We start from the raw sequence: 15,147 nt of genomic DNA, 5'->3' as shown, positions 1-15,147 counted from the left end.
ATCATACATGCAGTTAAAGTAAAGCACTTCATTATAATTAGTGAAATTCTTCAACATTGTATTACTTGGTTGTTATTTTGTCATGACATAAAAACCCCTCAAATTAGAAAACAGTGATGCCACCTTTAGAGAACTTAGAGAACTTGAGATAAAAAGAGAATAAAATGCTCCCATTCATTCTATGTTGACTGACTGAAAACCATTTTGGATCACATTTGACAAACAAAATACAACAAATGTAAGAGACTCTGTAGTATTATATTAAACTATAAACTATATAAAAAACAAATGGCTTGTTGTAAAAAAAAATACTAAGACAGACTTCAGCTAATTAATAATAATTTAAAAAAAACGATACAGACTCAGTTTGGTGTTCATCGCTTCTCTGCCCGGAGCGCTATGGATTTTGCCTACGGAGTGACTCATATTCCTAATTCACGATCTTTGATTCCAACTCACCGCTGGTGTCTCATCAGGAAACGACTGAGGAAAAGTTTCCCTCCTTCCTATTGTCCACTGCAGCTAGCTAAATATTTTACCAAACCACCATGAGGCGAACACGGGCTTCTAACAAAAAGAGCCAGAGTGCAGCAGAAAGTGAAGATGTCCGGCTGAAAACAGGTCGGTCGCTTGTTTTTCGCGCGGCGGGTTGACTGCGGTGAACCGCGCCGCTCAGACTGGGGCATGTCGGGACAGATCACAGCCAGAAATCACCATTATTAAACACCAGAGTAGACCCAGGCAGACTTTACCCTCCATCAGTATTAAAAATCAGAGTAGACCCAGGCAGACTTTACCCTCCATACAGACTCATGCGGACTGTGTGTTTAGCGCCACTTCCATCCACCTGACTGTTTTTTTTTCCCATCATAACAAGAGGCTGACTTCATTATATATTGTTAAGAATTAATATTCAGCTTTTACAGAGTATTTTTTTAAATAAAAGTATTTCTTTGCCATAATAATGTTGATATGCAACAAATCTCATATTTTCCATTTTAAATAATGCCTAATTTCTATGGTGCATGCATTTGTGGGATGAGCAGCAGAGCTGAGTGTGTGAGATGCACACATGACAAATGTCCTTTACCACGGTCAAATGCTATTAAATGTTTAAAAATTGCTTTAAAATATAAAAATAACTGACAAGTCTATTAACTTTGCAGTGATGATCAGTCCAGGTATTGTGTGAGCTGTGTGGATACATGACCAGTGACCACAGATTCTCCCTCGCCTGTGATCAGAGTGGCAGTGGATGGGAGACGGCAAGCAGTGGGTGGCGTATCCGCCCGCCGCCTGCGCCTTGCTGGACTCAGCCGTGTCTTCTGGGGAGACGTCCGTCACTCTGCAGCTCGGCTCGGGGACGGCCTACGACGTGGATCTGAAGAAGATGGTCCAGATAAATCCTGTCACCAAATACAAGAGGAAGATTCGCTCCCACACCGTGAAGCTCGGTACTTGTCTTTTTTCAAATTTTCACTTCAATTTCTTTTATATTTCACCAGTAACAACAGTCATCTTAAGACACTTTTGCAGAGAAACACATTTTCAACCTTTTTTTTTTTTTTTAAGAAAGTTCAGCGGATGATGGTGAGGCGACGACACAAAATGGGAAACCGGCTGAAGTCAAAGAGGAAGAAGAAGAAGAGGCAGAAGAGCAGCCTGCGCCGAAGAAGAGGAGAGGACAGAGCAAGAAGCAGATAAAGACAGAAGAAACTCCCAAAGCAGAGGCAAAAGATGAAGGTAATGCTGAGCTAACATGCTGGGAGCAGCGCTAAAAAAATCTGAGAGCTTTAGCTGTTTTCAGTGCACAAGTTTGAATAGATTAATAGATGCTGTTTTAATTTATATTTAAGTCATTAAACCTTCATTGTTTGTTCTTGTGGTGCCTCTGATCTTTGCAGCGGAGGTTGTGAAGAAGGTGGTCTTGAAGGGAATGGCTCCAGTGGACCCAGAATGCAAAGCCAAGCTGGGAAAGGTAAAGTTTATATCAAACCTCAAACTCAGCCAATGTTTATTCTCTATGTTGTTTTTTTCTTTGAGGAGACGTTCATGAACAGCCTCTTTATTAAATGACCAATAAGCAGAATTGCCATATCTTTGTTGTTCCAGATATGCACATTTATTTGAAAGTAAATCAGTCGTTTATTTAGGTTTTTGTTAGTTCTCGTAATTAGGATTAAAAAAGTGCCTGGCAGTTTTTAGTCTTTATGCTACACTTTATGTTACACTCAGAGTTTACAGTGAGCATCCCATATATTGTTGAAAAACTTAAACATTTACACAAGTTTAGTATAGAAAAAGGCGAAGTGTGCGCATGTTTCTGACTCTTTGAAAACGTCTTGGTTTCAGGCTCACGTCTACAGTGAAGGAAAAGAGGTTTTCGATGTGATGCTCAACCAGGTAAAGCTTTTGGAAATCTTGAATGAGGACGAGGAAACGATTCAAAGTGGATAGAATTTCGAACAAGCAGATGATGTTTGACTTCTTCTTTTCCTCAGACGAATCTTCAGTTTAACAACAACAAGTATTACCTGATCCAGCTGCTGGAGGACGACTCCTCCAAAGCCTACAGCGTGTGGATGAGATGGGGCCGAGGTGACTGATCGAAGCCTTGTATCCTCGCTGTCTTCTGTCTCGACTCTGATGTGATCGGTTTGTTCCCCGCAGTGGGCAAAGTGGGCCAGAGCAGCCTCACCGCCTGCGGCGCAGACCTGCTCAAGGCCAAGAACGTCTTCAAGAAAAAGTGAGTGCAGCCGGCTGAAGGCGTTCGGGACGTCGGCCCTGCTCTGACGTCCGGGGAAAACTCTCCTGCTGCAGGTTTTTCGACAAGACGAAGAACGAGTGGGACGACCGGCAGAACTTTGAGAAGGAGCCCGGGAAGTACGACATGGTGTTCATGGATTACAGCGCCAACGACAAGGTGAGTGTGTGAGACGACCCCAGGCAGGGGACGCCCTGTCGGGCCGGGCCCGTCGCTCATGGACGAGTTTGACGATTCCAGGAGGAGAATAAGACCACGGTGGACACCGCTCCCAAAAAGAAGACCTCCAAGCTGGATGAGAAGGTTCAGCAGCTGCTGGAGCTCATCTGTAACATCAGAACCATGGAGGAGTGTGTGCTGGAGATGAAGTTCGACGTCCGCAAGGCTCCCCTCGGTCCGTCCCGTTTCAAAATAAATTAGAAAACCCGAAAAAAAACCCTCCAGACTGATCAGTACTTTTGGTGCTCCTGCAGGAAAGCTGACCACTGAGCAGATCCGCGCCGGCTACCAGGCGCTGAAGATGATCGAGGACTGTCTGAAGAGGAAGGGCAGCGGCCAGCAGCTGCTGGAGGCCTGCAACCAGTTCTACACCCGCATCCCGCACGACTTCGGGTGAGGTTCATGACGAGAAGACGCAGTGATGCTGAAAAACACAACCTTTCAGTTACTCAGAGCTCTGAAACTGCAGGCTGAGGACTCCGCCCATCATCCGCACGGAGCAGGAGCTGAAGGATAAAATCGCCCTGCTGGAGGTGGGACGACTCTGAACGGCCTCAGCGTGAGGACCAGTGAGGTTCAGTGTGAGCTGAGTGTCTGCTGTGTCTCCAAGGCGCTGAGTGACATCCAGATCGCCGTGAAGATGGTGCAGAGCAGTGAGGACGGCGACGAACACCCGGCCGACAAACAGTACCAGGCCCTCCGCTGCAAGCTGCAGCCCCTGGACTCCAGCAGCAGCGAGTTCAAGGTCAGTGGTCTGGAAGCTCCGCCTCCTTTCAGGATCTGTTCACGTCCACCGCCCTCACGTGTCTTCATCTCTGTGAAGATGATAGAGAAGTACCTGCAGTCCACGCACGCCCCCACACACTCCGACTACACCATGAGCGTGGTGGACATCTTCTCCGTGGACCGGGACGGCGAGAGCGCCAGCTTCCTGTCTCAGCTGCACAACAGGCGAGCCACGCCGCCAGCAGCGGCTCTGGGACTGTCTTCAGTGGAAGAGTGTGTCTTTTATTGACAGCGCCCGTCCTCCTGTGTGTCCAACAGGACCCTGCTGTGGCACGGCTCCCGCCTCTCCAACTGGGCCGGGATCCTCAGCCAGGGCCTCCGGGTGGCGCCGCCTGAAGCCCCCGTCACCGGCTACATGGTGGGTTCAGTGCAGGGGTGTTCAACCCGCGGCTCCGGGGCCACATGTGTCTCTTTAAAGGTCTTATATGATGCTATTTTTCAGTCACGTCATATCGGTCTCCGAAGCCCAAAAACATAGCATTTAAGTTTGTTCGCCCCAAATTCATCTTTTGTTCGGAGTTTCAGGGTCTAAAAAGTGGCTCTGAGGAGAACAGGCTGTTTCTGAGCCTGCTTTCCGGCATGCACTTGAACGCATCTGGCCACGCCCACTAACACACACACACACACACACACATATTGGGGGCACAGTCAGGGGGAGCAGTGAAGTCCTCTTACTTCAGGATAAGGGCACCAAACTCAAACTCAGTCGTTTCAGCTTCAGTTTCATTTTCAAAAACGTGGTGCAGCGAGACAGGGAGGAGACAGACAGTTTTCACATTTAAACGTCATAATGAGGCTACGGCTACACACACTGCTATAAGAAACTCCTCACAAAGTGAAAACAGCAGAATATAAGACCTTAATCCCTCTCTAGCGGCTCCATGAAGCCTTCACAACAAAAAACGTGAATAAATATTGAAGTACTTTTTGAAAATATTTGTCAGTCTTGGTTCAAAAGGAGTTAAAAAAAAGCTAGAATCACAAGAAATGGCGGAAAAATAATAGAATGGTTTAAAAAAAACTGAAATATTTAGAATTTCTCAAAGAAGAAAATTAAAAATGTTTGGAAAAAAGCTTACAAAACTACAAACCAACTACTAACCTGCGAAGGTTGGGATTATTTTTCTTCACAGTGAAGAGTGAGTGAAATGTGCTTCATGTGTCCTTGGTTCTCGTTCTCCTTTTGATTGTAGAGTGTTTGAATTTGAACAAAACCATGTCTGATCGATGAGGTGTTTTCTTCAGTAACGCCACAGCGTCACTCTTCTTTCTTTTCAGTTTGGTAAGGGCATCTACTTCGCTGACATGTCGTCAAAAAGTGCCAACTACTGCTTCGCCTCGCAGAACAACAAGGTCGGGCTGCTGCTGCTGTGCGAAGTGAGTTCACGCTCAGTCTTTCGCCTTTCTGCCATCTTTTGGGAGCAAACAGCTTGAAGTTAAACAACGCCCAAGTGATGTTTGGCTTTGAATATTTCAAGCGAAAACACTTGGATTGTTACAGATGTCAACCAGTTTGAGCCTAAGTCTGACCCCTGACCCCTGCAGGTTGCCCTGGGAGACTCCAACGAGCTGCTCAACGCCGACTACGAGGCCAGCAACCTCCCAGCTGGGAAGAGCAGCACCAAGGGCCTGGGCCGGACCGGGCCGGACCCCAGGAAGGCCGTCACGCTGTCGGTGCACGCGCAGCACAAATATTCAAACTCTGCATGAGATCCGCGTCTGACGGGACCCCTGGTCCTCCTCTGCTCTCCGCAGGAACGGAGCCACGATGCCGATGGGCCCCGGGGTGAAGACCAGCGTGGGCTCGGCCAGCGGCTACTCCCTGCTCTACAACGAGTTCATCGTCTACGACCCCGCCCAGATCCGCATGCGCTACCTGCTGAGGATCCAGTTCAACTACTCGTCCTCGCTGTGGTGAGGCGCCCAGCAGTGTCTGCACAGACCCTGCTCCAGTTCCTCTTGGCTGACGCTCATTTAGCTCCGGTATGGCCGCTGGACTCTGGGGACCAGGGAGGGCTCGTGGTCGTGTGTGTTTGTCCCGTTTGCTGGAGGGAATCCATGAAAACACTACATCCAGCCAATCGGACGCCTTCCTGGCGCCGTCACACGATGGACGAGCAGCGTTACGCTTCTTAAGCTGGTCTGTTATTCTAATGAAGCGAGGGAGCGTACACACGATCACAGTTCCTCCTGTTCATTTATCCCTGATCAAAAAGAAAAAAAAAAAAAGATGAGGAAGCTCAGTCAGAAGACACCCGAGTGTTTCCTGGTTGGTGAAGGGGCTTTCAGGTTTACTGTACTGAATATGGCATGAAACATATATTCAGAGGAGTTTGCACTACGTTTCTTCATATTGCTTCTCATTACTGCTGCCTTCATTTTCAGCTGTGTTTAACTCATGAAGATGTGTGTGTGTGTGTTGCCCAGATCAGGTCTTTGTCGATTAAAAAAAAGAAAAAACAGGAAATGGGTGACGGTGTATGTTTCATTGATTGCATTTTTAAACATTTGGACCTTATTTTAAAAAGAATGAAATAAATTCAATAAAAGAAAATCCATCAATTAGGATTCAAGCCATGAAGTTGAAAACATACAGAACTCAATGTTGATAATAAAGATCTGTGTGTTCAGTTTGGACAGTCTGCGCGTGTGTTTATGTGAGTGTGTGTGTAGTTTCACCTCCTCTCCAGTAGGAGAATCAAGAGAGTGAAGCTCATCTCAGAAATCAGCTGACATTTTAGAAAAGAGGAGGGAGAACAAGCAGGATTGTGTTTCTCTGTGGAGCTGATTGTTTCCGAGAGGAGATCTGATCTGGAGTCAGAACATTTACTGAAATTATCCCTCTCTTTCTTTCTTTTTGTCATTAGTTTTCTTCTTTCAATCCAGTTATTCAGGGAAGCAGGACTTTCTGCATGAGAATGTCTTTAAACATGTTTTCTATATGCGACACTTGAGATTAATGAAAATTGGAGAAACATCTAAATATCTGTTTTTGAATCAAGTATATGCACCCATTAGAATATTCTTATATCATGTTGAAATATTGATTTTTAAAAAGATTTTTGTCTGTGTTAACAGTGATTGTGCAGTTTAGTTCCTTTTTCTCGCTGCTTGCTGTAACTTCTTCCACGTGTGATTAGTGGTGCTGTATAAATATCCCACATGCTGCCACTCCTGTTCCCTGACATGTGACTTTTTTCATAACAACAAAGATAGAAAGTAAACGACTCTGAGCTCAGACTTGCAGGTTTTGACCATTCAGGTGTTTTTTAGATGCAAACAAAGGAGACGCAATTATGGAAAAATGTAAATACTGGAAAAAGGAACTTTTCCTGTGATGCCCCTGGGAAAATCTGAAGACAAGTCATGAGGGAAGAAACACTAAAACAGTAAAATAATAAGAAGACGAGGCTGCTTTTTTGTCCCTTCTGTCCACGTTACCCTGAGACACGACCCGGGTTTATCTGAAGAGAGATGAGTTCGATTTCACATCAAGGAGCGGTCCGTTTCCAGACAACTGACTCATCCTGTGTGTGTGTGTGTGTGTGTGTGTGTGTGTGTGTGTGAGTGAGAGAACAGAAAGTGGAAGGAAGTGACAGCTCAGCTCAGCGGTTTGTGCTCCACTTGTGTGGGTCACAAGTTGCTTTAGTTTTCATTTCATAAATACCGTAAGTCCCTCCAACCCGACCAGGCCGATATCTGGAAACTTTTACTTAAATCTCTGGGTTTTTCGCCGCCTTCTTTGTGAATCATCCATCTTCTGACAGTTCCGACCACTACACCACTGGATCACGGCAGCATCAGAGACGCCTCCACACCAAAACACACGCCGACCAAACGTCTCTCACACATATTTATTGTAAAAAATACATATAAAAACAATTTCTGAGACATACAAAAGATCAGAGCTTAGAAACAGTATATTGAACAGACAAGGACCAAGCCATTTTTCTTTGAATTGCATTGCATATTTACAATTTAATAAATAAAATTCAATTTGTTTTTTTTTAATACCAGAGTAAAGGCAGATTGTCCATATCTCGGGATGCAGACACCGCTGTGGTGACTCTTCGCTAAAAAGAAAGAAAGGAAAAACGTTCCCATCTAATGCATCGGTCTCAAAACACGTCAAAGCCGAGGACCCGGGACATTTATACAAAATACCATCCTTGGTTGGAGAGGAGCTAGTTTACACACGCCACGTTTAGCTAGCATTGGTAGAAATTTGAGGTATTGCACCACACAGCTGACGGGGGAGGGTGGGACGATAAAATAAGATAAAATAAGGGATTGTGGGGTTTTAGATTGTCTTGTTATCTTTGTGGACAACCCAACCTCCAGCGGCCCCGCCCCTCCCAGCCCAAAGTAGAACATCAGAACTCATCACCACGACAAATGTCACACCGAATGAGGGATGCACCGTCTTCTGCAGCCACAACCCCCCAACCCCCCAACCCCCCAACGCACAGAGACTTTTGGCATCGTTCTTCTCCTGTCCAATACATAACGTGAGAAACATGCACGGTGCTGCCCCCTAGGGGCGGGGCAGGCTGTAGCACCTCAGACCACAGAACACCAGGGACAAGAAAAAGAGGAGTCAGGAGAGGCGGGGCGGGGGGGCAGGGGGGGGGGGGTCGGACCCGCCAGGCTCGCCTGGAATCTGAGAGTCAAACACACGGAGCCACTTCTGAGCAGCGTCCACAATCACGCCACGTCTGTTCTCTCGGCCGGAGGACAACCTGTGTCACACACAGCGCCTGTCGAGCAGTCTCCCTTTAGGGGCTTCGATCTCAGCCCTGAATATATATATTATATTATATTATATATAATAATGAAAAACACTACAAATACCTGCTTGCACAAAAACCCCTTCACCAGGCAAAGGCAATCAACACGCAATAAAAGGCAAAGGAAAGCCGTTCAACACATCGAGCAATAATCATCAGAAATGTAACAATTGTTTAAAAAAAAATGAAAGCGAAACGGGGGCAACAGGGTTGGGGGGGGGGGGCTTATGTAATAATTAACCATCATCTGTCCTCCGTTGCCTCCAGTGCTGTGGAGAAGAGAGGCAGATGCCACATGGCGTAAACATGTCCCCAAAAATACATCCTGGACCCGTCCCCCCCCCTCCCCCCGTCCTGCTAACCCCCCTCCCCAGATCTGGCATCCGTGGAGCCAGATGGCCAAACTTTGTCGCTCGAGGCCCGAGTCCAAACAATCCGGACAAAACCCCAGAGTGTTTGAAAATGAGGAGGAAGAAGGGAGGGAGGGGGGGCTAAACCCCCCCAAACCGCAATGGATCTGGACCTCGCGTACCAAATGTCATGTGTAACAGGAAGTTCAGCCCCAAAAAAGCACAAGAAACAAAAAAGAAAGAAAGAAAAAAGAGCAGTAACTTGAACAACTTGAGAAGCAGACTTCTGGGCAATTTACACTTTCAAACACACACACACACTCACACTCACAGGACGCATTGTGTCCCAGGTCATCTTCTCAACACACACACATGCACACACTTCTCCCAGATTCAATGTTGAGGGGGAAAAAAAAAAAACAAAAAAACAAAAAAACACAGCTTTGAGGAGCAAAAGTGCACAAAATGCCAAAAGAGGCGTTAACTATGACTCTATGAAACACCTACAGCCTTCTCACACACCCACCACGTAGCAGCACGGGAAACTCAGCGCTAACTAACCACCTACCAGAAAGTGACCTACTCAAGAAATGATCAAAACAACAGAACAGAAGTGAACAGAAGGCCCCACACTTCCCCTGAAATGTTTACAGGTAATAGAAAGCAGAACGCCCGGCAGCCCCGGACCGGCGGCCGGGTCGGAGCGGAGCGGCGCCGGCGGGTCGATCGTCCGGGGCGAGCCGAGCAGAGGAAACATCCTCCCTCCCTCCACACGCTTTCTGCAGAACGACAAAGCCACCGATCCCAGTCCGAGGAAGGAAAATTACACAGGAGAGGATCCAGAGTCACAGTTAAGACATTTTTCTTTCGTTTTGTTTTCCTTGTGTTCCTCCGTGTTTCCCAGATCGTTCAAGGGTTAAAAGAAATATTTAAATAATCCAGGTTTTCAGGCCAAGACCGTCCAACGGACGAGGGATCCGGCCGCGGGTTTGGGGGGGGTTCAGGAGTGAAATGGTCCAGATGAAGCCGAGATCCGAGCGGCGAGCGTTCATCGTCTGAAGATCTGCAGCGGGCTGGCGTTTACTCAATACACATTTTCATCGGGATTTTATTGGGATTCAGTGTAGTCTCCTGTGAAGAGAGAAAGAAAAGACAGGAAGGCCATCACATTAAAACCGATTTCATTAAATATTTACTCACACGTGTTCATTCAGCTGCTCTGCAGTAAATAACACTGAAAAGTTCAGCAAATAAAAATGTTATTTCTCAGTGTCAGGAGATCACTGTAATGGACCGAAAGCTGATTTTTCTAAATATTACAAAAACTTTACATAAAACAAAATGAAACCCATTTAAAATTTGCATTTTCGTTAATTGGAAACATTAAGTCTTGGTGTTCAATGATTTATTGATTCCATTCTCTTTGCTGTCGGTCGCTTTGATTCCTGTTACTGCAACACTAACCGTCTTCAGAGGGGTGGAACCAGCAGGTTTTACGGAGAAGAACAAACATAGGGAATAAAAATTAAGACTAATAACACCACCCAGTATGGGGTGAATGTGATATTGCAGTGTGAAGCGCTTTGGTTTCTGCTAATGCAGATGAAAAAGCACTATATAAGTTTACCAAAAAAATGCATATAAGTCAGTACATATGCTTCATTACAGGTAATTCACTTTCCAGGCCTTTGAATAAAACTAAAACGCCTTTCCCCATTGTAAAGCGTCTGCGTCTTGATCTCATGTCTTCCAATCCGAGCGGAATATTTTCGCATGAAGTCCGCCTCTCATGTGGAGCCGCGCCAGGCGGCTGGTGAGTCACCCGGCGCTCCGGGGCATTTCCCGATCGCAGCGTCTTCACGGAGAGGCTGGCCGGAGCGGCGCCGGCGCCGCAGCACCCCGACAGCTCTGGACCCGGGCCGTACCTGAGTCGGGTCGGTCACTGTGCAGAACGCCGGTGACCTGAGAGTCAATCGAAGGGATGCTCGGGGCAGCAGGGCTTCACCTTGGACCAGGAGTCGATGCAGCTGTGGGGAGAAAAGAGGACGACGTTCATCAGCTGTTGAGATTTGATATTCTCTCCCTTTTCTAAAACCAGATTAAATGTAACGACCAGATCACGAGCAGCTGACATGTCCACTTTCCTCTGGTGTTTTCTAGTTAATTGTTCAGTTCTGGACGAACACTAGCAGAGCTGCAGTGTGTGTGATTACCGTCATCGCTCTGATTGTTGTGCAATAAAAAGTTCTGGGTTTTTCCATATCTCAGCTGCTGAATTGGGTGGATTGAAATGTCACTTCTGCGGCCAAGTAACCACACCTACAGCGCCTTTCTAATACAAAACACTTGGGCCAGCTCCACACACACGCCGTTCTTCTTTTATTGGTTCCAAGTCAAAAGAACCTGCAAAACAACCCCTTCTAAAAATACGTTTTCATATAGATCAGTGAACACGGCCGTTTAAAATGCAATGCTGATAATATTTCTCTTGTCACACAAGACATTTGCTGAGAAACACACAGACATCACATTTATGAAGTGATGTGATAAGACCTTGACTTTTATCTAATTTTTCAAACATGATTCTTTTCTTGCAAAGATTCAGCAGAGTGGCAAAGACAAGACAAGAGAGGACAACGTGTCTCCTTGTATCAGACATGTCCACCAGACACAGCTTTTACTTCCCCCATGCCTGAAACCATCAGGCAGCCACCATTATTTCACATCTGTAAACAGACAATTTCGTTTTCACCTCGGATTCAGAGTTCTCACTTTGAGCTAACCTTCAAATTCCTCTTCTTTTGCCAGTTTCATCTACAGTTGAAGAGCACTTTGATACTGAATGGCGATAACGCTCCCTGAAGCCGGGACGCCAAACACATCGAAGCAGTATCACAGGTAGATCTCGGGTCACAAAAAAAAAAAAAAAAAAAAAAAAATACATGCATCAACCATCTGATCGACACGCAGTCAGTCTGAGAGAACTCAGGCAGGAGATAAGCAATCGCGGTTTAAAGTCCGTAATCTTTTCTGGATTGGAAATGACACAGTTTTACGAATGGCGGCGTGACAGCAGACGGCCGGAGACGACTTCCTGCCGGGGTCAGACGAGCGCCGGCTGCAGAAAACCCAGAGGACGCCTCAGACAGTGCCGCCACGCTGTGTGTAAGCGGTAAAGTGTCTGGTGCCAAGTGTAACAAGTGAAGAACTGTGGTGGCGTGATCAACTCCACTGTTCGGGATCTACTGGTTTCCATGGTAACTCTTGACCACCTTTTTACTGCGGTCCACGCGGCGGCTGCTGCTGACCTAATCAATTTGTTTCAACGTCAGTCTGATTACATTCACACGGTGTAAACAATCCAACCTGATTAGACCGGCGCTTTGAATGCTTGGTGTGTGTGTCTGTTATCTAACGCCATCACGTGATTGGCTGACTTGATCACGTCCCTCAGCTGGACTTGGTTACCTCTTGTGGTAGACGCAGAGACAAGCCAGCCTGGCGATGGTCTCTCCCTGCACCAGGTCCTCCAGACAGATCGAGCACTCTCCGCTGTCTTTACTGAGCATGTCGGCTGGAAACACACGAGCGCAGCGACAATAAGCACCATCACACGTTCACAACAAGAAACCAAACAGGCTGCTGCTGGAGCGTTTCTGCGATACGTACTGTTGTAAGGTAGAGGCGGAGACGTGAGACAGCTCAGCAGGTGATCCTCGATCCGACCCCCCGGGAAAGGCTTTGAGCAGAAGGGACAGCGGATATCTGTGGTGGGCAGAAACACAGCAGGGGCCCGGATTAACACGCCGCGTCACGGCGCCAGATATAAATGATAGATGAAGCACCCATCAGGCCGAGCGCCGGCGCCGTGTTTGGACATCCACATCACAAAGGCCGACGCCGCGTGCCAAAGAGCGGACCGACACACACTCCGTCAGTCAGACAGTCCGCTCATCGCAGAGACGGCGACAACAAATGGACCTGACCTGAAATAGCTTCAGTGGCCGGCATGCAGCACTCAGCGGTGACTCAGGCCCCGGGGAGAGCTGCCGCCCGGGCCGTCCGGGGACGGGATGACAGGCAGAAACACTGCCTCGCTGCCCTACATTCCCCCTCCTCCATCCACGAGCCGCTGCCAGCAGCGAGCGGGCATGTCAAGTTGTGACCCATTTCCCCGCCGGCTGGCGGGCAGGCCTGGGAAACCCTCCACACTCCGCGCTGTTTCGGCTCAAAATGTCACGTTCGCTGTCATGTTTCTCTGCGTGTTTATCTAACACAGAACAGGAGTGTGAGAGTGTGTGTGTGTGTGTGTGTGTGTGTGTGTGTGTACATTCTCTGTCAAGCCAAATTCCCATTTTAAATCTGCGTCCTTCAAAAGGCAGTCAGTGGCTTCATGTTCTACACTGGTATTTAACACTGACCGCTGTCACTGCCCGGCAGTATGGCATGATTTGGCACATCCACATTCCCCCTTCCCAGTTTTACACAACAGCTCTGACTCGTACAATAGCGTCTCTGATGATTTAAATCAGCATGTTAGCATGGGAAAGGAGATTAGCTCTTCAGGAATTTAAATTCCTGAAATAATCCATTTTAATTTCAGAGCAAGCGAACAGGAGGCTATATTCATAGATGAGTTTATATCATGAAAAGCATATGTATGTTTAATATTTTATTACAGCCACGAATGAGTCAAATTGGCAGTAAATACATCAGGCCGGGAAGTGGAATTATTTTTAATCCTCACCCATGACTATTTTGGTAATTACCAGCAGTCTGATATATAACAGACTTATTTCCTGACATCTTAACTTTTAGTAGAATGGTACTCGTTGAGACACTCGGGTTCAAAATTTCAAGCCAAAGGTGTTAGAGGGGCATATTTCAAGACATGTAACTGGTTTGGGTTTTCTGGTAGCTGGATTTCGAGTGATGCAATCATTGCCAATGTTCAGAAGAGCAAAGCAATCTCCTCCAAGCAGCAGAGGAACAGGGGAGGCTGATTATCTCACCCAGGCACCGGCTTCAGATGAGGCTTCCTATGAAGTGTGTCATAATGATTAAGACACATCAGGACAAACTTAGCTCATGTGATCAAGATCTTTGTTATTTCATTGAATTCAAATAAAAACACGACTTTCCTCAACAAAGCAGAATGGATTTATTTAATAAGGTGCAACACACTAATGTGCATTTTAAGGTTTTTCCACTAACTGTTGAAATCTAAGCTACACCTAATCTCTATATTTATCACACCTGGTACTCATATTGTTTTGTGTGCTTGTTCGTAAAAAATGCATGTATTTGACCAAATATGGTCAATAGCAACATATATTGTGCGACATCCGCTATTTCTGCACAGTTGTGCAACTGACGTTTAAAAACAGACGATCAAAACGTGGGCTGCACGTTATTAATAAAAGTTTCGACTTACTGCCGTGGCGGTTGTTAACGCGGTAGAGGCCGATCCACGCCTCCGACACCGGCCGCTGGTGTGTGCCCCGCACCCGGGCGGACCGTGCGCCGACGCTGCGGGAGGAAGAGTGGCGATTCCCGGGCAGCCGCTCGGAGAAAGTGCGGTGGGGCGTGCGGCCTGTCTCCTCTCCGGGCTGGTGCTCCGCGTCTGCGGGCGCCCCCGGGCTCGCGCTGCCGTCTTCCTGGGGCTTGCCCTCGCTGCTGTTGTCGTCCGCAGGCGAAGCCTGGCCGATGCCGGAGGGGATGCTGTGGTGGTCCGCGGGGCTGCCGTCGGCGCTCGCCCCATGCTGCCCGAGGTCCGAGTCGCTGCCCTCCTCCGACCGGCTCCGGTTGGCCTCCGTGTCCTCGAAGCTCCCCGAGAAGTCGACGACAAGACTGGTGGGCCTCGTACAGCGGGGTCGCCGGTAGGAATCCCGCTTGGCGCCGTCCTTCCCGAAGGCGGAGGGGACCGGGTCTTCCTGGATGCGGCTCGCTCTCGCCCCCATCTCGGGCTGGCTACTCGGCTCAGCTGGCTAGCCGAACTGCTTCCTCGGAGCTAAACACCACCGAACACGGGGACGGCGTAACCTCGAAACGACCCTCAAACCGCGAAAGATCCGGCGTTATACTCTAAATGTCAGAAAGCGCGTTGCTGATCGACCGCGGAGAAAAAGACTTCTGATGTTCGTGTTTCCGCCCCGGCCTCAGTTTGTCCTTACTCCCCACATTTTCCTTTCTTTTTCGCCCTGTGCTTCTGTGCTGCAGCGGAAATACAGCAGACACACTT

At 47.6% G+C, this 15,147-nt stretch overlaps 2 protein-coding genes across 2 annotated transcripts; one reads left to right on the top strand and one right to left on the bottom strand.

The window, feature by feature from the left end:
• The first annotated feature begins 460 nt into the window (after nucleotides 1-460).
• On the top strand, nucleotides 461-5,998 carry parp2 (poly (ADP-ribose) polymerase 2). Its single transcript, XM_030114829.1, has 17 exons — nucleotides 461-621; nucleotides 1,245-1,454; nucleotides 1,573-1,743; nucleotides 1,905-1,978; nucleotides 2,353-2,403; nucleotides 2,502-2,598; nucleotides 2,671-2,746; nucleotides 2,821-2,923; nucleotides 3,005-3,158; nucleotides 3,238-3,376; nucleotides 3,453-3,516; nucleotides 3,594-3,728; nucleotides 3,807-3,934; nucleotides 4,028-4,127; nucleotides 5,048-5,146; nucleotides 5,315-5,439; nucleotides 5,525-5,998. The coding sequence occupies exons 1-17, from the start codon at nucleotides 549-551 to the stop codon at nucleotides 5,685-5,687; spliced, it is 1,962 nt and encodes a 653-aa protein (XP_029970689.1). The 5' UTR covers nucleotides 461-548; the 3' UTR covers nucleotides 5,688-5,998.
• A 1,767-nt stretch (nucleotides 5,999-7,765) lies between these two features.
• Nucleotides 7,766-15,145, bottom strand: LOC115405909 (E3 ubiquitin-protein ligase znrf2). The gene is made up of 5 exons (XM_030115682.1): nucleotides 14,341-15,145; nucleotides 12,576-12,671; nucleotides 12,375-12,480; nucleotides 10,832-10,933; nucleotides 7,766-10,037 (listed from the first exon to the last, which is right to left on the bottom strand). Exons 1-4 carry the CDS (start codon nucleotides 14,864-14,866, stop codon nucleotides 10,876-10,878), a joined length of 786 nt encoding a protein of 261 aa, XP_029971542.1. The 5' UTR covers nucleotides 14,867-15,145; the 3' UTR covers nucleotides 7,766-10,037; nucleotides 10,832-10,875.
• Nucleotides 15,146-15,147: the final 2 nt, after the last annotated feature.

This window comes from Salarias fasciatus, chromosome 18 (genome assembly GCF_902148845.1).
Source record: "Salarias fasciatus chromosome 18, fSalaFa1.1, whole genome shotgun sequence".
In the NCBI taxonomy this organism is placed as follows: domain Eukaryota; kingdom Metazoa; phylum Chordata; class Actinopteri; order Blenniiformes; family Blenniidae; genus Salarias; species Salarias fasciatus.
This window is presented reverse-complemented; position numbering and strand designations above follow the sequence as displayed.